The 25,424-nt window shown below is 41.3% G+C and overlaps 1 protein-coding gene across 2 annotated transcripts; it reads right to left on the minus strand.

Annotated features, from left to right (window-relative positions):
• Positions 1 to 234: 234 nt before the first annotated feature.
• On the minus strand, positions 235 to 25,286 carry SACM1L (SAC1 suppressor of actin mutations 1-like (yeast)). 2 transcript variants are annotated; one of them, NM_001357507.2, is made up of 20 exons: positions 25,108 to 25,286; positions 20,820 to 20,917; positions 19,156 to 19,230; positions 17,047 to 17,174; positions 15,961 to 16,110; positions 13,976 to 14,035; positions 12,664 to 12,697; positions 10,125 to 10,226; positions 9,298 to 9,383; positions 9,027 to 9,113; positions 8,521 to 8,589; positions 8,350 to 8,429; positions 7,737 to 7,835; positions 4,664 to 4,802; positions 4,370 to 4,439; positions 4,206 to 4,278; positions 3,656 to 3,749; positions 3,481 to 3,573; positions 2,720 to 2,777; positions 235 to 2,250 (listed from the first exon to the last, which is right to left on the minus strand). In NM_001357507.2, the coding sequence occupies exons 1-20, from the start codon at positions 25,155 to 25,157 to the stop codon at positions 2,114 to 2,116; spliced, it is 1,782 nt and encodes a 593-aa protein (NP_001344436.1). In that variant the 5' UTR covers positions 25,158 to 25,286; the 3' UTR covers positions 235 to 2,113. The 2 variants fall into 2 exon arrangements, with proteins under 2 accessions (NP_001344436.1, NP_001344437.1); NM_001357508.2 differs by having other exon boundaries at positions 25,108 to 25,186.
• Between the last annotated feature and the right edge of the window lie 138 nt (positions 25,287 to 25,424).

Here is a 25,424-nt window from a genome sequence, read left to right on the forward strand (position 1 = left end):
GCGGGCCGCAGCGCGCCTGCGCGGGGCTGAGGGCGGGCGGGCGGGCACTGAGGGGCTGCGCTGCCGCCATTTTGGAATTATGAGGTGAAGCTGGAGGAGGAAAGAGGACTGGAGATTATACGTATCTGAGCACGTTAACAAAGTAGTTGTGCACAAGTAGTCTAGAGCGCACCAGCGATGCTTCCATGTTAAGTAGTTGATAAGAACCTCACACACAAAACGCAGCTGCCAGGATCTAGAAAAATCAGACTTTTTATTGTCATTGATGAGTACACCGTTGTGATTTCAGCAATACAGACTCTTTGCAAAGCACTGAGCTCTGGCTGCCCTCCAGCTTTGAGAACCCACATTAACTTGTGTCTCTCCCTCCATTCATACACACACGCCCCAGCTTGTCTTTACCACAACAAATCGGTTATTTTGTGTTTTGTTTTAAGCAAGCTGCAAAGATTCAGTTCTAGACTGCAAGATAAGGGAGTTTCAGAGTGCAGCTGCCCCAGAGCCATAAGAACTATTACATACTGAGTCTATGGTGTTCCTGTACTTTGTGTCCATGACAGAGGTGACATTGGAAAATGAAGTCAGAGAGGATTCCAGTTAACAATCAACTGGTATTCCCAGCACAGCATCTAGAAGCAGACAGAGGCATGGTGAGTACTGGTGTTTATGCACAGGTTATGCTCACACAGAACCAGAGGCCTCCAGCAACATTCAAGGTTAAAATGAACAGATAACAACTGCAAAAGTCTGTACACAGTTTCAGTCATAACACAGTGAAACACTGGAGTATCAGTGCTTTATGTTCTAACCTCAGTAACGACAACCGTGCTAGCTTTAAGATTCTACATGTTTCTCCCCTCCCCATTTACATTTTATAACTGCAATCTGAATATACAGCTGTACTTACAGGAAATATTAAACAATGTGTAGCGCCTTAAGCAAGTTTCATGGCTGGTTTTGAACAAACCATATAAAATAAGTGACAAAATAGTTTAAAATTGGTCCTCGAGTAGGATTACTTATTTTTATACAGCTTGGAAGCACTAAATTTAAAGACACACATTTATTGTTAACCAGCACGTTATTTTGTAGCTTTTTTAAAAACTTTTTTCCTTTAAAGTGTGTTACATCATCATGCGTGAAAAGCAAGAAGCTGCTCCCAAGTGCAACATGGCATTAGGGTGACACTTCCTCCTCTGATTCATACTCATTTCTTTGTAAATTATTCCAACAACAACAAGAGGCAGCTGACTAGCAAAACAAAACCAAGTTCACCTTTTGCATTGCGACCATTCTTAAAGTGATGGAGTACTTTGGGCCTTTAGCATAAGGAGGGTTTGATAAACCCTGCAAGGAGTTTTACATTCTTTGATTTCATTTACATCCATAGAAGGAAAAGAAAAAAAAAACCCTGTATTTTCATGAGCTAACTAATGAATCATCATCTGGAGACTGCAGTACTGAAACAGTGCAAGACGTTTGCAACTTCAGGAGCATCCAATTACAACTCTTACCCAAACAATGATTAGTAGAATATTGCATCAGTCCTAGACAACACAGGACAAAAAGGTCATTCTGGAGGAGCACCAGGATTAAAAAAATCCTGTATATTTGGTGAAAAAACCCCACACAAATATGTGTGAAGGACTTGGACTTTACCACAGCAAAAGTAATCCAGTTGCGAGCCTTGGAACAAGACTTTCTGTTGTTATGATGCCTTATTTGTTCAGAGAAGACAATTAGAAACTCTTATTACTGCTTTAACATCCAGGTGTTTTGACACACGAACAGCAGAGCTCTCTCCTGCCAAACCGAAGTTCAGCCAGAACTGCTCACATGGACAATGAGCTTAAGCCATCCACTTTACATTCTACAGCATTCCAGAAACCAAAAAGCTGCCCTTAATCATTGAATTCTCAGTGAATTGGGTGGAGGTCCCTCACTAATGCAATATTCCAAAGACCATTACAACTGAGACTGTTTCTCTCCCATCCAGCGCTGCCAATGGAGAATGTCCATAAGACCGTTATTTGGTGTGGAAAGCAGGTCAGTAGAGACTCCAAGTGTGGCTTGAGGAATCCTCAGTACCAAGCCGCTTTCCACACACACAAATTCAGTCCATCTTCTCTTTCTGGACCAGCTTGGGTGCATCTACAAAATCCTTGCCGTTGTAAAGGATGATGGCAAAAGTTCCAAAGCTTGCAGTTCCCCAGAAAAGCACGTAGGCCAGTGTCTCAGTCCATGTATCACCTGTTAAAGTCAGGCAAACACTGTAGTTCATCTCCAACGATCAGACAGAATCTTAAGTACAAACAACAAAACATTTCAAGCCCTCCCACAGATATCAAATGAAGTTAAGAGCGCTTCACAGGCACTGAGGCCTTTCTTATACCATTTGCTATTTCCTTACCTAGAAGGTGACAAGTCAAAGTTGCTTATTTGTAAATTAGCACTGTCCGCTGCACAGCTGTTAGAGTACTTTAAGCAGATAGCTATGGAGGTCACAGACTCAGGAACTTTATTGGCACAAACATTAGGAAATTCAAGGAAAAAAGGCAGAAAGCCTTTTTTATTCCCTGCACAGCTGTAGATTAGAGGAGATATTCATCAGATCAAGCTTATGTCTGTATCTCACTTTTCTGATCTGACTTTGTGCCCCCCCCCACAAAAAAAATGACTCAGGTAGAACTAAATTTGGGGGCAATTAATTACAACTTACCAGCCATTAGCAAACAAATGATGCACATGGAGAAAGCAACCACCATAATAATAGGCAACTGGGAAAAGGAAAAGAATAGTTACATGATGTAATAACACATACATTCCTTAAATTCCTTGACTCTAAGACTGCAAAGCTATTTACTTGCTTTGCCATCAAGTTGTTTCAACTGCTAATGTCAGGTACAACCGTAAAATTCTGGACTACTCCAAAACTTGCAAGTGTGCTCAGTAGTGACATTCAGAATTAAAAATACACTTTCTACGTATTATATATTAGAAGAGATGTGACGTAAAGGACTTTTTTTCCTTTAAAGAAATAAGTACACCAGCTACCACTTAAACCCCTCGTGTCCCCAGGTCCCATTTGGCTACACAGAAGGGAAAGGGGAGAAAAAGGCAGGAAAAAAAGTTTTCTTTATGTTACAGTCTATGCTTCTGCATAAAGTATGAGAAAAGATCTTCACAAGCTTCTTCTGCAGAAGGAAGCAGTCATTGATGGTGACTGGTAGGATTTCTCCCTTTCCACTTGAAGCAGATTTTAAAAAAGCAAGCAGCAGTTTTTTCAATACCTCAAGGGCACTCCGCTTTCTGTCAAAGGAACAGTCTGTGTTTAGTCCTACACGCAGCTATCTCAGAAACACAGCCACATTATAGGGACGCTCAATTACTAAGCAGACGATTTCTACTTAGTTTTATTGATGCAAGTGACTAAAAGGTTTCACGTGTTTGGAAAAACATGAATGAAGTCTCCATACTCACAGCTAAGAACTTCCAATCTTTCTTGACATGTAGAGGACTAGCAGATTCTACTTCATCCACTGAATAATTTCCAAGGAAGAGATCAATAGCATCCTGAGAGAGCAATAAAGCAGGAGTTGAAATGCACAGCGGTATTTATCAAACGTCTTTTCCCACAGTTAAGAGCCCAACTTACTTGTCTAAATCCATCAGAAAAGTTATTTTTGTAATAACGTATTAATGAGTTCCAGCCATCCATTATTAAGCCCCACTGAGTCCTCTTCCCAGTTCTGTAAAAGGAAATTTAAAGTATTCATTACAAACTTACGCATTCAGGACAAGATTTCAGATATAGTCCTTTCACTGTTCTAACGTACCGTGTTTAATGAGTACTTACACATACATACAATTATGTAGTGCTGCCTCTGCATTACTACCATACACACTTGTCATTCTGTTTTCAAATAACTTGGTACACTTCTCTCCATCCCATGATACAAATGTACCTTGAAGATGTGCATTTCTTGGTTTTATTTCTAGATTGCCTTTTCTCCTTTCACATACATACAAAGAATAGAGTTCTTGTGTATATTCCAGTCTCACATTTTACCAATTGAATCAAACCACTGCAAAGTTCATTAATAGCCTACACCCCAAATTAATGATCTTTTTGGATGCAAATACTTAAAGAAAGCCCCAAATGTACACAAAAACCCAGAAGACCTGTACAAGAATGGCAGACTTGCCTTGTGTAATCTGTCTTTAAGGCACCAGTTCCAGCATACTGTTTGGCACAAGCATTAGCATTATCAGCCCATGCTGTGAACAGGAAAACATTGAGAACATTAAGGAAGTTATATACTGTTTGGAAAAGTGCTTTATTTATTTTTAAGCTTTATGAGCAGCATACCATTTTTGTAGATTTTCTCAAAGTCTGCTTGCTCCTCAATTCTCTGTCCAACATGCAAAACACCTAGCCTCTGAAACAAAGCAGATGGAAGGATGCTAGGAATACATTAGAAATTGGATAGGATTTGCTCTCAGAAAAACTTATGTGCAATCAACTAGAATCAGGTCAGTGCTTTCAAGTAAGCATTACAGTAACTCAAGTATATAAGCTCTCGAGGTGTTTCACTGCATTTCAGTTTCAAGTTGAATTCATTTCTCCTCTTAAGAGCTCGTCAAATAAGAACTAAGTATTTACCTGAAGCTGGGCTTGAAGAGATCGGCGTGCTAACAAGCTCTGAATCACATTTGTCCTATCCAGGCAGTCCATACAGTTACTGCGGAATGTTCCTTCCTGCTGAGTCACGATTTTACCATCCGAATCAACTAGAAAATAACTAAAACATACAATGTATAAATACCTAGGTGGATTGTAACAAGTAAATATTCCAGCAGCCAAAACACAGTTTCAGGAGCGCATGAAGAATTGCTAGCCATGTCTTTCAACATGTGACGCCACCCTGAATTCTCCTCCTCCCATGATGAAAAGCAGCATCAATACACAAACGTGGAAATCTTCGAGCAGTACTCACTACTGTCATTCAGACAGACAGCAATATTGAGCTATAGGTCAATGGGAAGAGCAGCATCTAGTGCAACAGTGACTTACGTTGTATGTTCCTTTACATCCACAATTACCATGATCGTTAGCAGAGCATAAATATTGAAAGTAACCAGATGTGGATCTGTATACCCAATTACCAGCCTCAATCCAGTTACCATGACACAAAGACTAAACTGTGAGGAACACTTCTTCCAGAAAATTGTTCAAATCTTTAAGGCAACTACTGAAAATCCGCTACCAGCAGTTCTCATACTCCTCCTCTCCATCATACAGACATCTGTGGGAACATCTCATTCCCCCTAACAACTACGTACGTGAATCATCCCAACCTTTTTAACCAACTAAACCATACAGGTTTTTTTCTTCCCCAGTTAATTGGTATTAAAAAGCTCCTTTGAAATACTGAATTGTATGTAAACATTATGATAACTGAGCTGGTGAAACGAGCTGGTGAGGGGTCTGGAGCACAGGCCTTATGAGGAGTGGCTGAAGGAGCTGGGATTGTTCAGTCTGGAGAAGAGGAGGCTCAGGGGAGACCTCATTGCTCTCTATAACTACCTGAAGGGAGGGAACTACCTGTAGTGAGCTGGGGGTCAGCCTCTTCTCTCATGTAACTAGCGATAGGACTAGAGGGAATGGCCTCAAGCCGTGCCAGGGGAGGTTCAGGCTGGACATTAGGAAATACTACTTCTCTGAAAGAGTAGTTGAGCACTGCAATGGGCTGCCCAGGGAGGTGGTGGAGTCACTGACCCTGGAGGTGTTCAAAGAAAATTTGGATGTTGTGCTGAGGGACATGGTTTAGTGAGACCTTTTGGTGATGGGTGGATGGTCGGACTGGGTGACCCTGTGGGTCTTTTCCAACCTTGGTGATTCTGTGCTAAGTACACAAATCAATTGCATGCATGGATGGGACTTGTCCTACCATATAATTAAGCATCTAGTCACCTAAAGATTTAGGAATCCTACTCTGTAGATTAAGTTACTTTTATGTGATTATGAATTTGGACTAGTGTAGGATCCACTGTTACTGTACAGCATTTTAAGACAAAAATCACACTTAAGATGCATGCAGTACAAAAAAATATCAAGAGCCTGACATAAAAACATACATTTTTACTTTGCTCAGCCTTGTGTTGACAAGATCTGGTTTTGCAATTCTTGGAGAACTAGTTTTGTTAAACTGCTTCCCACTGTTGAATGACTAAAGTAGAGTTTACAGCTATGAAATCTTTGCTTCCCCCTTTTCTCCCAAGTTTTGCCTTGAATTAGTATTAGTATAATCAGCATAGATGAAGAGCAGACACTTCTGGTCAGTGATAGATTAAGTGATACATCTCCTGTAACTGCTTAAAAAAAGAAATAGTGTTTTAAAAAATAGAACAAGCATTCTGCCAGATCTGTCACAACAGGAGCCAACCTGCAGAAGAGTTGTTCACCTCTCCCAAGGGTGCAGAATTATTTAAGTGTATCAGGCCTCATATTCTTCTGTTACCATTTAAACAGAAGTCACTCAAAGTGAACTAAAACATGGCGTGATGGAAATAACCTCATCTTGAGGAGGAGTCTTATTTTCTGTATCTCATTTTTATAGATGTGTGGCTTCCTTTCCTCGTTTCAAGGAAACTCATTTCTTGTCAGCTGCCATTGGAGGCTTACAAAAGAATCATGTGATACAATTCTCAGCGTTCACTCTAATGAAGGATTCTTGCTGAATAAGAAGCCTACACATGCATTTGCCATTCTTTCAAGTGCTCTGAAGCTAATTTATCCTTTTGCATTTCAGAAGGCTTTAGGGCTTTTTTTTTTTTTTTTTTAGTGGTATGGAGACTGTAGTCACTATCATATAACTAATTCATACTATTCTGACAGTCCTCATTTCAGGCAAGAGATCAACTCCTCTTCTAATCTGCAGCTCACCATCCTTATTTGGCTCAACTATATCGCTGCCGATTGGGCAGCATCCCTGAAGCACAAAGTAAATCGGCTGACACAAGACCTTAACAACAGGAAGGAAGTAACCAGAAAAGCAGAACCAAGTAAACAGTGGCCCTATCAATCTGTGCATCTATAAGTGGCAAAGACTAAGATGTGCTTAAAACAACGTGCTCATGGGAGCAAACACAGACTTAAGTTGATGCGGATGCTTAACCCACATGGAACTAAGTTCTTGTTTTGTTTTTAGTCATGTAAAATTAGACTACCTTTGTTAGGTAGTAGCAAGGTATAACAATCAGTGCTAATGCAAAGGTTTGATACTACAAACACGCAGAGATGTAGAACACTTAAAGAACAAGCCTGGGGCCAGGGGAGTGTGACACCACATAGCAGAACAGCTCGCTGTCAACATATGGAACTACCCTTGGATACCACCAAAACAGACATCTTTTTATAACTTCACAGTTGTATTCACACTGATTTCTTCATATTGTTTAGCCAAAGGCATTTCTCAAGGCACAACACAGGGCTGCTGTGATTTTCAGAACCACTTTACTGGGACATAAAGAGGGCTCTGTATTTTACACCCTAACAGATCTCTACCCCTGCACTTGGTATTAGCGAGACAGAAGAGATATGGAAACACTAACAGCATGTAAATGCATCTTAATTTTATACAAGCTTTACAGGTCTGTTTTAATGTGCCTTACAACAATAGAAACTGTGAGAAAGCAGTCTTATTTTAATACTTAAGAGAAGTGTCAAGTCTTACCTAAACTCATCCTGCTGTTCTGCTAGTTGATCCAGTAAAATCTGAAGTCGATCCCATCTCATCCGACTGCACTCTTTATGGAAGTCAAATGCTATGTATCTGTTCAGAGGAAGAAGAACCTTTTTAGAATACTTACTGCAGTGAAGGTCTCAAGAATCCACATATCCATAAAGCAAGCAGTGACAGAATTTACACCTGTGCATTTTGTCAGTGCTCTGCAATCTTTCCATGGCTGCTTCCTTAGAGCGCATGGTGACAGCGCCTACATTGCATTACAGGATACCATTAGCCTCAGAAAGCACTCGTTACTCATTTTAAGTTCTGGCTACTATGTGTTCTCCAGAAAGCACGTAAGAGAAGAAATGCATCTGATTTCATCTGTGTGGCTACCATGACCCTCGACTTCCCTCCTTTGTTCTGTTTGTCCCATCTTCAGCCTCACCTGTGCGTAAAATCTGAGGTAGGGCCAATGGCTACATAAAGGTTACTTCATATAAACAAAACATCGACAAATCAGCTATTTAATAAAGGCCCTGAAAGCACTGATCACTCTGTCTCTCAGGCAACGCTCAGTTTTTAAACTCAAGGAAGTATCATTTGACTTCACACGTACCTGACCATTCCATTTGCCATGCTATTCACCATTTTTGCAAATGTCTGCTCCAGAGGCAGCTCAGAACCCTTCTGGTTAACCTGGAAAGAAAGGAAAAAAGAAAGACAGCATGATTTGTAAACCTGCTTGAAAGAAGAGCAGATTTCTCCAGAAGAACAAGGGAAAACATACCAAGTTAACAATCATCTGCTTTCCGTAGCTGATTATTTGTGAGTCAAAGTGTCTTTGGAAGCCATCCATCTAGAAAAGAAAGGAAACGCAGCGACAGATTTAAGATCTACAAGAAACCCCCACAATTACTTATCAATGATACTGCATACATAGTTTTATAGCAAAGTGTTTGTTGTTCTCTATTGTGTTAACACACTCTTACTTTCACTCCTCCACACATTTCCCCCCCCCCCCCCCCCCCCCATCCAGCACTCCTTAAACAAGCTACAGATAAGTATTTTCCAACTACTAAAACAAGAACCAAAGAGAAAACACTACCCTCATTCACCCTAGGTGCTCTTTTTCAGGTACAGAACTTCCACAGAACACAAGAACACTTCTCACTGCTACTCAAAAATCCTCCATCCAATACTGCTGATTCTTGTTCTTCTGATTACAGCCTGTCACACTATCCAGCTAAACAAGCCCAGAGATGCATTAAAACCCCAAGACAAACACTCACATACATGATTTACTGACTTGCTGATCTGCGGCTTTGGTTTATACTTGAGGTTTGGTCTCTGAGACCAGAAGAAAGGAATTGATCCACGTGTCTGAAACAAAAGAATGCAACACTTTTAAACAACAAAACTTGCTTTCAAATGGCAATTGAGTTTGTAAATCAGAATGGTTTGGTTAACTTGCATTTTTAAAAACACACACAGGGAATATATTGTGATAGACAGATTTATCAACACACACCTTAAGCCAGTCAGCAGTTTATTACGCTGACCTTACCTGAACAAACGATGCTTTGCTCCCCTTGTAATGCACAATTTGTTCTGTTTCAACAAAGTTAGCTGCATGGCCTTCTGAATCAATACCTAAGTAGGATAAGGACTTTGTTAAGAGCTCAGGGCACAGCAGAACAGCAACAAGGTATCAAAAGGCTTTCCACCCTCAACTTCCAAGCCTCAAAGCAAGTATGAAAACACCGTAACTGCCTCAAGATGGCAAATTAAAAACGCCTCTGGCCGACCTTTAATATGATCTCTATCAAGTCTAGTTACTGAAGAACCACAGTTATGCTTATCACATTTTGTGAACTATAGTCCTGCTTACAGTCCTAGAAACTGAGTAACTGAATAGAAAATAAAGCAACTGCTTTGACACTTAACTACAATTCAATAGCAAAGGTACTGCAGAAGCTGACTTATTTCTTCAAAAGCACGTATCATTGAGACTCACGCAGAACATGCAGTATTTTAAAGCCATTTCATTGTGAGCCTAGTAATTGGAGAACACCACATACTCAGGGCTCCACTGGCAGCATCAGTGATGCTTAGTTTACTGCTAGGCCAGAAGGGCTGTGCTTGCATTTTACTCCAATCTAAACGGGAAAGCAGTAGAGCTCCCCTGCAGAACTTCTGCAGCAATCCCTAGCAGGAATAAAGGAGAACACCACACGTGTTACTGGTATATTGTTTGGAGCAAGGTCCTTTTGATGTAAGCTACAATTACATGCGGTTTGCATTTGAGTCATTGAACAGAGGTCGCTCTTAAAAGAAGGACGTGTATAGATTGAATTTGGATTATTTTTGAAGTAAATCCACTTGCTATTTTACCTCTTACATAGTAGCGTACACCAGCTCTGAAACAGCTTCTTCTGGAAACAAGCAGCCAGTCAAAACACTTGCCATTAATAGAACAAGAGTGCATAGAGATAACTGATGAATAACAATAAGGAAAAGAAAGCCAAACATTTCTTACATATCAGCAAACAGCCAAAGCAAAGGAACCAAAAGACAACATCCGAAGAAAGCTGTAAACATTCCCTGCTCAGTAACAGACACTAAACTTAAGTACCTTTTCTCTACCAGTATATGTGTCTGAAAAGAGAAGCTAGAGGGGACGTCACTGATGAATGTGCATTAGAACTGCTCTAACTGTTATGAAGTGGGACACTACAGAAGATCATCTAGCTTTATGGTCCTACATATATCATTAAATGAACTGATTTCTGAAGTTCACAGCTGTTACCCTGTTAAGCCATGAATTAATGGATACAGCTGTCTTGGTGCTTCTTGTCTGCGCTGCTGCCAAGGAGAACAACACTCCAAAACTTTTCTCTAGTCTTTAAGAAAAGTACCTTCAGCTATGAAACCTTGCATGTGTTAAGTACAACACACATCACATCTACAGATTTCAGAACTGTAACAAATGTACACCAGCTTTCAAATCCGGCTTTCACACACTCAAAAATGAGAATGCATACCAAGTCTTCAGTAGGAACTTCTTGTGGAAGCATGCTTTTCTCCTCAGATTAGATACTCAAAGAGGCAAACGCACCATAACCTGCAACTGAGTTTAAGCAAAGATTGAACAGGACATTAACAAATACTTCCAATTTCGGATTCTTGATCTGTGCTGACTATAATGCCCTTTGTTTGAATTACAGTAATTTATGCAGTCTAAAATAGATCAGTATTCCTAATGAATGATTTCTCCAGATGGATTCAAAGGCTTTCATCCTCTTCATTAACAACCAAAGCACTGGCATACTGTAGTGGAAGCAATCAATAGAACCTCAGGCTAATATAAATCGTTGGAAGAAAGGAAAGCCCAAACAATTACGTAGTAACTTCTTCCAAAGCACTTCACTCCAGAACTGTAATGCAATAACTGGCTCATTTTCTGTATCCATAATTTGTCCCAACTTAAGCATCAGCTCGTTGTTGGCTACTTGTCACATATACTTAAGAGGAAAAGAGAAAACTGACTATTCTTGGTGGGTGTTATGTTTTCTTTTTGGAGGAGGGCAGGCTGAAGAGAAGGGAGGGGGCAGCAGCAAGTCTACAATGTTAAAGCCAGTTTAGACTTCAGTTGATTAAAGCCTTCATTACCCAGGTAAGTCTACTATTTCTCATCACTGCAAGACTAGAACCCCACTCAAGATGCTGAACAAAGTATATGTAGGTTTATAGGGAAGAAGATCTGAGTTTAATGAATTAGCTTGTAGTGAGACTATGACAGTGCTGCTTAAGGTTTTTTCTACCATTTTAATCACACACACACAAAAAAGTTCCTTTGAATTCTTGGGCTCTTTAACATGTTTGGTTAACGTTAGAATTACAGCACCGCATATAACTCACACTAATTATTTATATAATGAAAACAGGACAGAGGAAGGTTAGCTGCAGTCTGCCAAGTGCTAATTGCAATCTATCCAGATTCTTCCACCCAGCACCTGCCAGAGGCAGGATATGGGCTGCGCTGTTTTGACAGTTCCCTTTTGCTATCTTTCCTTGACTCCCCACCTACTCCCACAACATTTTCCATTAGATGAAGTCACAGGAAAGAAAGACTGGAGATGTGCCAGCTGCTAACAGTCCTACCAGAACAACTGATACTGTCTGGAAGCCATTCCCAGCACACATCAGAGCAACCCTGGCAACAGAATGCTGCGTAAGTTACTCTGTCAAGTCTTAGCCACTCCTTTTTTTACTGCCAAGTCAGAACCTGGGACTTGCTGTTGATCACACACTGCATGAAGAATATTGCTGCCAAAGAGCGTTAGGCCTACTTACAAGATTGAATTTTTTCTCCTTTTCCCAAAAGAAAAAGGAAAAAAAAACCCACACTCAAAACCTTCACGACTGATTTGCTAGAATGGCTGTTACCCTACATGCTGGTGCAGGAAAGCCATCAGCTAGGAGGAGAGCTCCAGGAGCCTTCAGCAGAATCTTTTTATTCACCAACAGGAAAATCCACAAGCATTCCTCCAAATCAAAACTACCCTCCCTTATTTTAAACTCAAAGGAAATGCTAACTGAACTTATTCTTATAACAAAGTAAGAAGTGCTAAGGTTGATGTAAGAATTTGCTACATTCATCCTAACCTTTACTTCTTTGAAAAGCAGTTAGGCAAACTGTGCCTGTAAAAGTCAATTACACCAAGCCTTCAAAGTAGAATATTCATACAAGTATTCATACAAGTTAACATGTGAAGGGCTATCAAATATATAGTGTTCATATCTGAACAAAATACCACTTAATTCTGACATTATATTCTGTTTTACATTACCAACACAGCCAATCCACGCAGCAGCCATTTTGCTACAGACTACCAAATTCAGTACTGAGCTTTACAGTATAAAAGGATACATCCATGCATCACTGGCGTAGCAAACCTATGGATCTGAAACAAACAAGAAAGCCACACAATGCATTTAGAATTAAACAATAGTAGACAAAAAATGATAACTAATGATTTCTCTAGATGTTTTTAAATATAATTTTATATGCTTGATATTCTCTACTTTTTCTTTAGGATGCAGTAATTCCTTCAGAGAGAACAAAATTTAAAGAGAACAGCAGCACACCTAACCCTTACTAGTAGTAGGGAAAAAGTGAAAGCCTAATCCTAATCAGATGACCTCGGCAGAACCAAGCTGCTTTGTTCTACACAAGGCATTTACTCTGCTACAAGCACGCTTGATATAAACCACTATGCACAGAAAACCTCTTGATATGGTATTTTCTGTGTCTCTGCAGTAGGATGCAAGCTAAGAGTCAGCAACATACAGCTTCAGTAGGGGATAATTCTTTGTGACCAACACTTGAAATGCCTGTTCCAGGATTTTTCTTATCCTGTCACTCCAGAGAAACTTGGATTTTCAATGACATTTAAAATTCAAGTCTTCCAGTGCTAGAAGTCAGGTAGTATCTCGTTATCTGTAATTGTTACTATAGCGAGCCACCTGTAGTCAGTATTAGGTCATGCTTCTCCTCACATTGGTTATTTCCACCTTCAACTCCGTTTTGCTCTCTACTTCTGTTTTCACCAAACAGCCACTTGGCTTTCTTTGCTCTTCCCAACACAGGTTCTCTGATTTCCCCAGCTTTGTTTGCATAGCACCATCTAAAGCACCTACTCAGTCATATGTCTCTGGAATACGCACAACAGCCCTTTGCTACTACCGATTTTCATAACCCAGAAGCAGGGCATAATCCAGCCTTTTCAAACAGTGCATAACATAAAAGCACAACTCCACAAGTTACTGGGACAGAAATAGAAACAGTATGTCATTCACTTGGATAAATGGCAAGTAAGATAAATGGCAAAGATGCTAGCCAGCCTTAGAGCATTGTGCTGAACCTTTCTTATACCTATAGATAAATAAGTAGTCACATTCTAAAAAGTTCAAGAAGTACGTGCTCTGCAGTCTCAGTTTGCCTTCAGGTGACACAAGCATGATCTCAGTGTGGTATCTTCAAATGTAGACACTTCCAATACTAAATTATTGAGGATATTGACATAGCATTGGAAGTTTGAAAGTAGATTGCCACTGTACTGAACTAAAAGACAAACAGCCAAGCTACGCTAGATCCCAGCTGTCTGAAGTAATAAAACTATACAGCGTTCTCTTAAGAATGTATTCATTCTGTATCAGTATAATGATAATAAAGTGTTTACCTCTGGTTGAGCAGCAAATTCTCTAAGAAGATGTCCGTTCCAAACAAACCGTGGATCTGCCTGCAGCAAAAAGAAAAAACCCAGAAAGCCATGCTTTTAGAAACTCTCAGTTCTGTTTAATTCAATGTAAGGGCAATTTGGAATCCATGCATTACGCAAACGTAGGTGGGTAAGTGTATGTGGAGGTGGAACACCCTTTGTTCACTAGTACCAGTAATAGATCTTCAACTAGAATTCTAGATAAAATTGTTAAAAGAATAGTTATCTGACCTCTGAGGAGGTTGCCAGACACCTCAGGTATGCTAAACCATTAATGATTCAGCTGAGATATGAGAAGAACATTCAAGAGTTTGTATTACACAAGCAGGGCTCAAAGAGATTATCCAAAACATTGATAACAATAGCAGGGTAAGATTGCTCAAATGGACAGAGGATAAGAGTGTAAGGAGTCCAGTATGCAATAATCAACAATTCAGAGAATCAAAAGTTAAACAGTATTTGTAGTAATAGAGGAAAGAATTTATTTCCAGCTGCATAATCCTCAACTTCATGTTTCTCCTGTTCACAGCTCACCTCAACAGCATCTCGGGCAGGTTTAGAAACTGCTGAGCAGTTTCTAAAAAGCTACCAAATTAGTCATCAAAGTGACATTTGCTGCAGAACAGTGCAGGCTCTAGGGAGATGGCACAAATTTCAGCTCTAAGATGAGGCATACAAGACAATGCATCAGTAAGGACGAGGATAATTCAACCTCAGTGTGAGAAAAAAGGATAAAAACAACCTATTTCTGTCAGAAGATACAGCAAGTAGGACTTGAACTACCAGGAAGGAGGAGGAAGTTGGGCTTGTTTAGCTTGGGGAAGAGAAGACCTCAGGGGAGACCTCACTGCAGCCTTGTAGTACTTGAAGGGAGCTTACAAGCAGGAAGGAGACTGACTTTTTATATGATCTGATAGGACAGAGGGAAATGGTTTGACAATAAAAGAGGAAATTTAGATTAGATGCTATAAGGAAGTTCTTCACTCAGAGTGTGGTGATGCACTGGAACAGGCTGCCCAGAGGAGCAGTGGATGCTCCATCCTTGAATGCATTCCAGGCGAGGTTGAATGGGACCCCAGGCAGCCTGATCTGGTGGGTGGCAGCCCTGCTGATGGCAGAGAGCCTAGAACTAGATATCTTTAATATTTCTTCCAATGTAAGTCATTTTATGGTTTTATGAAGTCAAAGGCAAACCATCTTAAATTCCTTTTAAATTCATTTGAAACAGGCATTTCAAAGTACTTCTGACCTGCTTGATCTCAAAGTCTGACATCACGGCTAAACATACTTTTGTAACATCATACTGCTAACAAGCTATGAGGCTGAAGGAACAGTGGACTACTATGCTAGCTGCAACCCCCAACAGTTTTGATAGGACACCGCAGTGCTCAGACTTCTGTACTGAAGCACATTAGTTACTTCCACTCTTATTCTAAGCACACCAAAAAGCAAACCAAGTTGACTGAATGTACTTCGCGCACCTAACTGGTTGCTTCTTCTCCCTCCTACTGTGAGCTTCTTATTTAAGAGAACTACCCCAATACAACTGGACTGACAAGCTACAGAGTTTAGCAACATAGAAATAGGAAGAGAAATAAAAGCACTGTTATAAAGACTTACATCTAAGTGACACACAAATCCATTCCACTCATTTAGTTTAATGACTGAGATAGTAAAGACATTTTCAGCTTAAGAGGATCATAAACTCTAACACCATCTGCTACAATTTAATGTTATTTTATTACAAAACATCGTAGAAGGTTTAAGCTTGAGAGTAAGAGGCACATTGATCTCATCATCATCATCCTAAGCTTTTTATTAACTTAAACTTTGAGATAGATAGTATTTAAATGATGTCCAAACAAAATCTGAGTAAAATACACTCACGTCATGCAGAATTCACTGACAACATCACAGACAGATAGGAAGCAACAAGAGATCCTTACCCTCTCCAATAGGCTCATCTCCTGGAACTCTGGGCTGGTGTTGGCTAATCGTTGCAGGGTGTGTGTTAGGTCATAAGTTGTTGAGAAGTAAAACCCATCCACGCTCAAAACGTGACTAATCATTGATAGAAATACTTTATTGTCCTGTAACTGTTAAGAGGAAGGAGGAAAAAAAAGTTATTTTGACAACTTCTTTTTAAAAGCTATCACTACTTCACCCCAAACTATTCGGATTAAAAAAAAAAAAGCAATGTAAAAGAAAGGATGTAAAGTTTACTGCCAAATTACCCCAGTTACTAATCTGTGTTCTGATTCAAACTTCAATTAACCTCGCTCCTTTCCTGAAAGAGCATCAGATTCCCTTCCAGCTCTGTTGGTTACACAAGCTTATCTACTCTTTATCAATCCACAACATATATAGTAAAAAAAAGCCTTTGCCCTCTTCCTCCCTCTGAAAACCAATTTGTCTCTGCTGAGTAATCATGTGATTGAGTAGTTCCGTAAATTAAGCAAGGTGGATGGCCAGATGTGAGCAAGGCAGCTTATTGCAGAACTATAAAGCTGTGAGAAATATATAACAGGAAGAGAGCTGTGATTTTATGGAGTGGCTCAGGAAGACTGTTTTCTAATAGACTGCAAAAGCATAGCACTAAAACATCTCTGCAGTACACCACACAGGGAAAGCATTCATTAAGGCTCTCAGAAGGGAAAAGATGATAGATATTCAGGAACAAGAATATGCAGCAAGATAGGCAACTTCATCCTACCATACTGTACCATCCTAGGAAGGGGAAAAGCGCACAACTTATGGATCAAGCTCAGTGGGATTGATATTCCATGTTATACAATATCAGTTGGTTGTCTTGAATGACATAACTTATATGCATTTCAACTCAAAGACTCCAACAATTACTGTAGTCTGAACCAATCAGTGAAAAAAGTATTCATAAAAAAATAAAACCACACAAGGTAAAACCCAACACACTCTGATCCACTAACTTTCCTAGTTCCATCAAGTTCAGTTCTGTGGTAATGGCCATCAACAGAAGAATTTCCTCCCCACTCCCCCAGTCAATCCACTTCTACCTGAATATCAGTTAAGTGCAGCATGGTCTTTTTGTAGGAGAGGATGTCAAAGTCTGTCGCTTTCCAGATTGCATGACTGAAAATCTCACCTACTTTTTTCTTCTTTGTTATTACAATAAGATATGTCCCTGTAAATCAGAAAAAAAGCAAAGCTGTTTGAAAAAGCAGATACACATATGAAGAAAAACAGTCCATAACCACATTCTACAGAACTGAAATCAATAGGAAAGAGTGAGGTTTCTTCAAGTCCCAGATAGAACTTTGTTCATTACAGCATCAAGCAGCTGGAACAGAAGCAAATGCATTTACAAAGCTCATCTCTATACTAGCAGATCCTGAGCTACTCAAGAAGTGTAAGGAATTCACAGAATAGACAAGGAAAAAGAAGTCATATTCATGCTGCAGAGCAAACGTGGTCTAAGTTTTTAAGGTTTCAAATGTAGACTGTAACCAATGGCTCTGTGCTTCCCAAATCACGTTCAAGCATACAAAAGAAACCATGCTTCGAAATCCAAGAGATCTATTTACCTTATGTTCAAAAATATATTTGTCCTATTAGGTTCAAAATAGAGCAAAGAGGAAGGGGTTTGTTTCTTTGTTTTAATAATTTAAAAGGGTAAAGCTGCTGCTTTCCCGGTTGAATAAGTAGCAAGCAAAAAAATATCATGATGGTATGCTCTAACCAATTAATTTAGATCTGTTGGACAATAACACAATATAGCTTTATTTCAGTGCTATCTTGTTTTCAAAAAAAATTACTTCACAAAGCTGTATACTGACAGAAAATAATCGTTCACACACTGTAACACCATTAAATGTGTAGTTGAAGCTTCACTTGAGCAAAGCAATGGGCAGGCCACAGAGAGGCACAAAGACAAAATACTTCTTTTATTAATGCCTTAGTAAAATAAAATCTACTTACTGAAATAGAAAGAGCTGATGCTACATGCAGTACTTCTACTACTGCACCTAGATATGCACGAGCTTTTATGGGCACATTAGTTGTTATTCTAGGTATCTAGCCTGTATACTAGTCAGAGAACAAGCAGAACCCCCCACACCTCCTTTCTTCTTAAAGAAAAAACCTCTTCAGCTCTTGTTTTATACCATTTATTTTAGTGGAATAATCAAGGCTTTAGGACACTTGGATCTCTAGGTATAAGTATCACTTTTGGTTGGCATGTCACAAGCATCCAGGTATCTTACAAGAAGCAGAATTGCGTTCACCACTATGCCACAAAGGCACAGTATAAATAAAAGAACTTTTGCCTGCTATGTGAGCTTGAAGTTTGAAAGTTTAATATCCTGTTAGAAGTCACTGTACTTGACAGTGATACTTCACTTCAGTTGAAGAATACCATAGCGTGATTGAACTTAAATCCTTTACTTGCATGGAGGCTTTCATTCACCTCATTATTACATCACTTTTCAGATTACATTCGTCTGTAGAAGGCTTTGCTATCCAAAAGATAGCAATCTCTTGTTAGCTTAAGCCTTATGAGTCATATTCGTTTGTGGCAGTGACTACTGACATCTCAGAGTAATTTTGGATATTGAGAAAAATCAGCTTAGTCTTACCTTGCCCTATAAATCCCTGAGATGCAGGGCTGTTCCAATCTATTCCTTTTCTTTCAGTTCTGAATTTCCTTCCTATTTCTAAGTTGGTTGGTATACAGTCATTACCTACAGAGCTGTACCCGCTTACCTAACATCTTGTCACACTCATTTATTTGTGTATCAGCATTATTGATTTGAAGTCAAACTGCACAATACGTAACTACTATATCAAGTCCGCCAACTAAGATGAAAATAGTTACAGAGCACTTCATCTACCAGAACAGCAGATGAAATTGTCTGCATGCACTTGAAATGCATTCTTCAAAGCCAACAAGCAGGCAGTAAACCTTAGCTTTAGAGCAGCTACAAATTTAAGACTGTCATGAACATACAAGATAAACTGTATTTGGATAACTCCATGCTCCAGCGACCCAAAGGAAAGCCAATCATACTGTGTAGTATCAGAGACCTGCAAAGGCTATTCTTGTCTTTGAAGTTACCTTAGCAATATATTTCCCATAATTTACATAAGCACAGTTCTGTTTTCCTTACCTGCCACCAACCGTATTGTTCCCAAAATACCAAATATAGGCCTTGTGACAGCTGAAGGTGGAACATCTTTTTTAACTAAAAAAAACAAACAAAAAACATCTGTATGTAAACTTCAGAACGTGCTGTGAGTGCATCAAAACTAAATTGTCAAAGCTTCTTGGACAAATTGAGTTTTGCTTGCATTGGAAGGAATGCAATAACATTCTAAAGCCTGAGAGAGGGACAGGAAGGGAGGGAGGGGGTCAAGGAGGGGATGCAGCAGCACTATAACCTCATTTGTTCTTTTGTTTAATCAAAACAATCATTCAATTGAACACATTTAAGCCCAATAACGATAGTTTAGCAAGAAGACTCCTAAACAACATACGTTCCAGAAGCTTGCTGTTTTAACACCATCAAGACACCAAATAAGCCACAAATGCTTGTGACTGCCATTCCTAATTTCTTCTTCTTAGCCTCAACCTATTTCTATTTCAGAAGCTTTAGCACACTTCTCCATTTCTCTACAGAACTACTAACAAAAGCACAGATCTTGCAAAGAATATAGTATTCCAAAGCACATACCAAGACCCAGAAGGTATCCAAACATCAATTTCAACTGCTAACATGCTAAGCTTTCCTCTACCCACTTTTCTAGAACAGGAGAATGAACATCAGAAGTTCAAAAAACTCCACACAATAAAATAAGAAACGCCCACACAGTTAAGCATTCTCCCAGACTCCCAGGTCTGGAGAACAGACAGTGCTCAATTCTTTGTGTGCTTTAAATATCACACAGGTTCATCTGATCAAACACCAGTAACAGAAACTAACGTGGACTAGTAGAAGTCACTGGATAGTCATCTCTACTAGCCAGCTAGTTTTGATGGGGTAACTCTGAAGGAGAAATAGAGGTACTATACTAGAACACTAAACACATCAATGGGATAGGCACACTGCTCTTATGTGGACATACCTAATAAAGAGTAAATGAGTTGCTGCTTTTATATTAATATCAAACAGACAAATGCTAGAATATTACTGAGATAACTCCTGAAGCATCAAAAAAGGGAAGCCACGCATCGCTGCAACTTCGTGTCATCATTTAATGCAAGTTCTTTGATTTTATTTTAAAGCACTGGGTTAACATCCTGAAAGAAATATTCAACCAATTAAAGTTTTGAAGACCTGAGCATCAGCATGCTTAAGAGTACCTGCACTGACACCTGAATCCATATTCACAACAGAACTAAGTTTACAGTGAGGTTGCTGCTGGCTTTTGTTGTTTCTTAAAGGTTTTAATGGAAATCCAGGCTTAGTACTAAAATAAACAACTGCACAGCTAATTCAGCAACAACTGCAGGAGCCCAGCATTCAGCCCTTCCTTGACTGATCCTGGACTTGTTGCACCAACCCAAATTCATTTGGATTAGTGAGTTCTTACTGCTGTGATAGATAGCTTTGCTGAAAACAGACAAGCACCATCACTCTGGACACTCACAAGGTAAATTCCACAGTGAAAAGGAGCTGCAAAGTTCTTCACGTGACAGAACACAAAGCATTATTTCAAAGCATTAAAGAAAGCTCTTCTCAGTATCACTGTAAGATTCTTAAGATCTGAGAATACCTAAAACAAGAGAACAGAACAACAAACAGCAAGGCTTATGCTGAGGGAAGGAAAGTACCTGTAAGAGTGACTTCTGTGGAGACTCTGTCAATAGCCAGCACATCATCCGCTCCATCATCACAGGCTTCCACATAGAACTTCTCTGGTGTTATATGCCTTTAATAGAATGGAGAGAAAGAAATTAAGCAAGACTAACTTCATTTATATTTTGCTCTGTGTTCAGGTGGCAAAGAGCCTGAGCAATTCTGAACTTCATTACAGCTGCAAGAAATCACCGTAACACTCCCATTGGATTACTTCCTAACAGTCAGTGCATGAGAAGCAAATAAAACAAATCAGTTCCTCAAAAATCCACGGCCTGTTTAATGAACACCACCCTCCTTCATTACTCTGCAAGTTAAACCCAGCTTTGTGTGTTTATCTTCATATCGGTCCACTACATAACTCACATAAGCGTGAGCTCCGTCACTTCAAAAGTCTCATAAGCCAAAATAAAACTTCAGAAGTCAAACACTTCCTACTGCATCAGGAACTAAAGCACCACATCCCTGCTGATGGCCCAGGAGACACAAAGCTGTGCTCAGAGCAGTGAGAACACATCCCACGCTAGGGATATATCCACCAGAGATGACCCAGGAAACAGCTGGAAAACTTAGCCACACGCCAGGGCATCAACTTGCCTTAGCTTGATGGCAGACCTTTTTAGGCTGTTTGTCCCTACACAAACCTTGCCTTCCTTCACATTTTTGTTGGGTTTTTTTCTTGGCTGTTTTTGAATCCCTTCAAAGAGCCAACGGAGAACACCACCTCTGATCAGAAGAAACCCTATCTCCTCTTTTGTCTCCTGCTTCTACTATTCCTCCTACTACAGTTTTTGGCCACCTTCTCTTACACAGTGCCTGTACATTCCTACCTTTGCCTAAGCAATCATCTCCACAAGCACTTTTGAAACCAGCTTCCACACAGCAGCCTACATTCTGCTTTTGTACAACCTTCACGTTTGGCACCAGAGCCTGCCTTGTCCTTGGCTACGCTGTCACTGCAATCTCTAACCTGCCAAAACAGCAACAACTCTTCCATAAATACCTTGCTTCCATCACAGCTCAAGAGCACATAAATCCTTCCCAAGATCTGAGCTCCTCTCATCTAGTTCGCATTATAGAAGAAAGGGCCACCGCTGTCAGAGACTGTTGCTCAGCGTTGCTAAAGAACAGTCATAAATGAAGATATTTGGCACCGATAGCATAACTCATTATATTCAAGAACAGGAAAGATGTCAATGCACTGCAGCCATCAAATTCACGTTTCAACTATTACTAAGGGTGGCTTGTATCACATTTAGAAAGCCTTCCCCAGTTTAGAAGCGTGTGCAAACTGCTGCCAAGAGATACAGCAATCCATCCTGTAGATTTCATCCTTACAATTCAAAGCTGAGGGAGAAATACCTGTAAGAGATGTCGAAAAGACATACAAATACGAGCCTTTAGTTGGAGATTTTACTTTTCTTTTTCTTTAAATAAAAGGTCCTTTTTCATTATTTCACCTCGTGTTGCTGAAGAATCACTCAGAATGAAAAATGAACATAAGAAGGGAGCATGGAGGCTACGATCAAGAAACACTTTCAACAATCTTGCCTTTAAGGAGCAAAACCTCCACTGAAATGAAGCCTGCAGGTTTTCCAGCTTATCCAGTTTAAGCACTGCCACTTCTGAAATCACCTTGGGCACTGACAGATGAGAACTTCCAGGAGCACAGTAAAAGACGACCAAATGGCTCCAACCAAATTAGCCCCTGTCCTCCCCAGAGCTGGGCTCAGCATTGCGTTGTGTTGCAGTGTAGGCTTTCAGATGCTAGAGGCATTTTTAATGCCCAGATGAGAGGTCGTTCGATGTGGGCTGGAGAAAGGGAAAAAGGACAAGCTTGCCTATGAACAGTTAGGATGCGAGTGAGTTTTAACTACGTGCCCTCGTTGCTGAAGCAATTTCAGTAGAATCCAAGTCATGCATTTGCATGGGAACAAGTCTGGTGTCACAGCAGGAGTGGTTTACCTGCAGATCTTCCTGGAAGTTTCTACAAAAACAAAGATGCCTTGAAATTACCTCAGAGGAGAAAGTCCCAATGCTCGCTGTTTTTCTTAGTAGCTAACTGTATTACAAGAAATTCTCTATTCTTCATTGAATTCAAGTCTACAGTATTCCTGTGCTTCAGGAGAAATGAGCAGAGGAAGTCATCCTCTCTCAAAAGCCATGAGCTGCAACTTCCTAAGAAGAAAACACCTTCTGTTGTATTTACCAGCTGCTTTGCCAATCACTTTGTGAAGACATTGCTCTTCCTTCCTAAAATCGATAGCAAAACAACAGCTGCCCCATTTCCCAATCCAAGTCACGAGACTGCACTACAAAAAGCATCGATTCTTAACATAATAGAAACACAGAAGGAAAATAAACAACATTTGTTTACACCACTTGCAGGGTTGGCTTCACTGACAGTTGAGATGGCCTCTTTTGGTTTGTGTACGTTGTGACGCTTCGCTTCTTCTGTTACTACAAAGTAGTGTTGTACATGGTGAATACTAGGAAGAGTTGCAGCCTACATTGTAATCAGGCTGATCTAACAGATGAGAGTATTCCTACATCCAGATTTGGCAAGACAAAGGAACCATCTCAGCCTAATGGAACCAAAGATAGAACCTCACTCAATACCACTTCAGCCTTCCAGACCTCAACAGCCAAACCTTTACTTCGGTGATTGATGGTTTCACCATAAATACTTAACATTACCCTAATGCAGGAAGCTTTCCGATTGCAGCCTCTAAACTCCGCAATAAAACAAGCCAAAAGCACATCCTGCACTGCGCAATGCATTTGCTGTGCTCAAGCACCAAAGTGGTCAGCAGTGGGCTATAGGAAAGACGTTAACAAGATAGAGCTCCAGCAGCACGTTAAGTAACAGTGCTAACACGCTGATGGTTGCAGCACTCCAGAGATTCCAGATTTTCTAGGTGAGCAGGTGCTCTAATTATACATCTACAATAAATATTACTCCTCGAGCACAGACAGCGCAAGGAACTGGAACATTTCCCATGGAGGAATAATTGCTGGGAAAAAAGAAAGTATACAATCCCAGGATTTTAAGAAAAACAACCACCAAACCAACAAAAATCTCTCTTAAAAAGAATTAAGACATATCAAAGGCACAGCCTCTTAATAATTATTTCCCCAGATACAGACAGGCAGAAAGCAGTGTTAGTATACTACTGTAGTGCTCCAGCTCAATAACCAATGCTGTATGTCAACTAGTTCCACTGGTAGCACAGAAACTTGACAGCAACACCTTGACCCGCATTGCTTACACTTGACTGAAGACGAAGGCTTTGTGTCCCTGCTTGTGACAGTGTGAGGTACAAGAGGTCTGCATTCAGAGAGGACTCCTGCAGTGGGATCTACAGCAGGGGCCCTGCAGCACACACTGCAACCTGTGGGCTCCACACGCCACCCTCTGACCTCCCAGGGACTTTTTACGAGGCCGTATCCAGACAAGTGCTTTTACTTTAAGAAAGAAAAGCCCTGCCAAGACGGACTGTGTGTCACAGGACACACAGCGGCTGCTCGCACGACTCACCTTCCCTCCTCTGCAGGCAAAACGATCACGAGTTCAGCTCAGAGGGAGTCAAACACCATTAAGTGACAAGAGCAGCAGCAAGCCCTGTGCCACACAGGCAGCATCCTCAGTCACCACTGAGGGTTCTGTTGCCCGGGAGCACTCAGCCACCTCCAGCATCCGCGTACCCTCACACAGAGAGAACCAAAACAAGGAGAGAAGCCCAGCGACTGCTGCACAGATAGCAGCCTTATGACAGCCCGCGTATGCCGGTCTCCAAGGACAGAGCTGCACACGCGTGCCCCGAACCCAAACACAGCCATTAAATGGAACTGGAAGGTCAGGCCTAAGAATCGCTCTCAGACAGCGCTGCCTGGAAACGGCAGCAGCGACAGCACGGCAGAGCTTCCAGGGCGTACGCAGAGGTCAGGAGCCCGGCAACGCCCTTGGGGCACACAAGGGCACCTCACAGCCATTTCTGGCCGCCTCTGGGCAGCGCACACGGCCGCCGGCCCGCAGCTACGGCCGCGAGGCGGGAGGGAGCGCCGCGGGAGCACCTCGGCGCCGTTCAGCGGGTATCGCTCCGGTTATGTAACCGCTATTGCGGCACCGAGCAAACATCTGGAGCTGCAAGTTCAAAGGTTCGCCCTCCTCCCGGGCGGCCCGAGGGGAGCTGCCCGCCGCGCCGCGCCGCCCCGCCCTCGCCTCACGCAGGTGGCGGAGCCGCCCTCCCGGCCCTCACTCACAGCTTCAGGTTGGCGTAGGACGCCGCCGCTGCCGGTCCCGCCGCCGCCATCTGTAACCCTCCGGCCGCCGCCGGTCCCGCTCCGCTCCCCGCCGGCCGCTCCCTGCCTGCCTGCCGGGCTGACGCGTCCCGCCGGCCTGCGGCGACGGATCCTCGCGCAGGACAAACCTCCTCGGGCGCGAGAGCGGCCGGGCGCGGCGGCGCCTATGGGAGGCGGCGGGAGGGCGCGGGCTGACAGGCGGGCCCTGCCATTGGCCGAACGCCCGCGCTAACCCCGCCCCCGCGGAGCTCCCCGAGCCGCCGGGGCATCGCGGAGCG

The sequence above is a fragment of the Gallus gallus genome, chromosome 2 (assembly GCF_016699485.2).
Source record: "Gallus gallus isolate bGalGal1 chromosome 2, bGalGal1.mat.broiler.GRCg7b, whole genome shotgun sequence".
Lineage (NCBI taxonomy): Eukaryota > Metazoa > Chordata > Aves > Galliformes > Phasianidae > Gallus > Gallus gallus.

Excerpts from the sequence above, each read along its gene's own strand:
- SACM1L (NM_001357507.2), bottom strand. The coding sequence starts at position 25,157 with ATGGCGGCGGCGGGACCGGCAGCGGCGGCGTCCTACGCCAACCTGAAG. Across the intron at positions 14,036-15,960 it reads AGATGAGCCTATTGGAGAGG|GCAGATCCACGGTTTGTTTG; the intron begins GTAAGGATCTCT and ends TTTTTGCTGCAG. Across the intron at positions 3,574-3,655 it reads TTTCTGATGGATTTAGACAA|GATGCTATTGATCTCTTCCT; the intron begins GTAAGTTGGGCT and ends TTGCTCTCTCAG.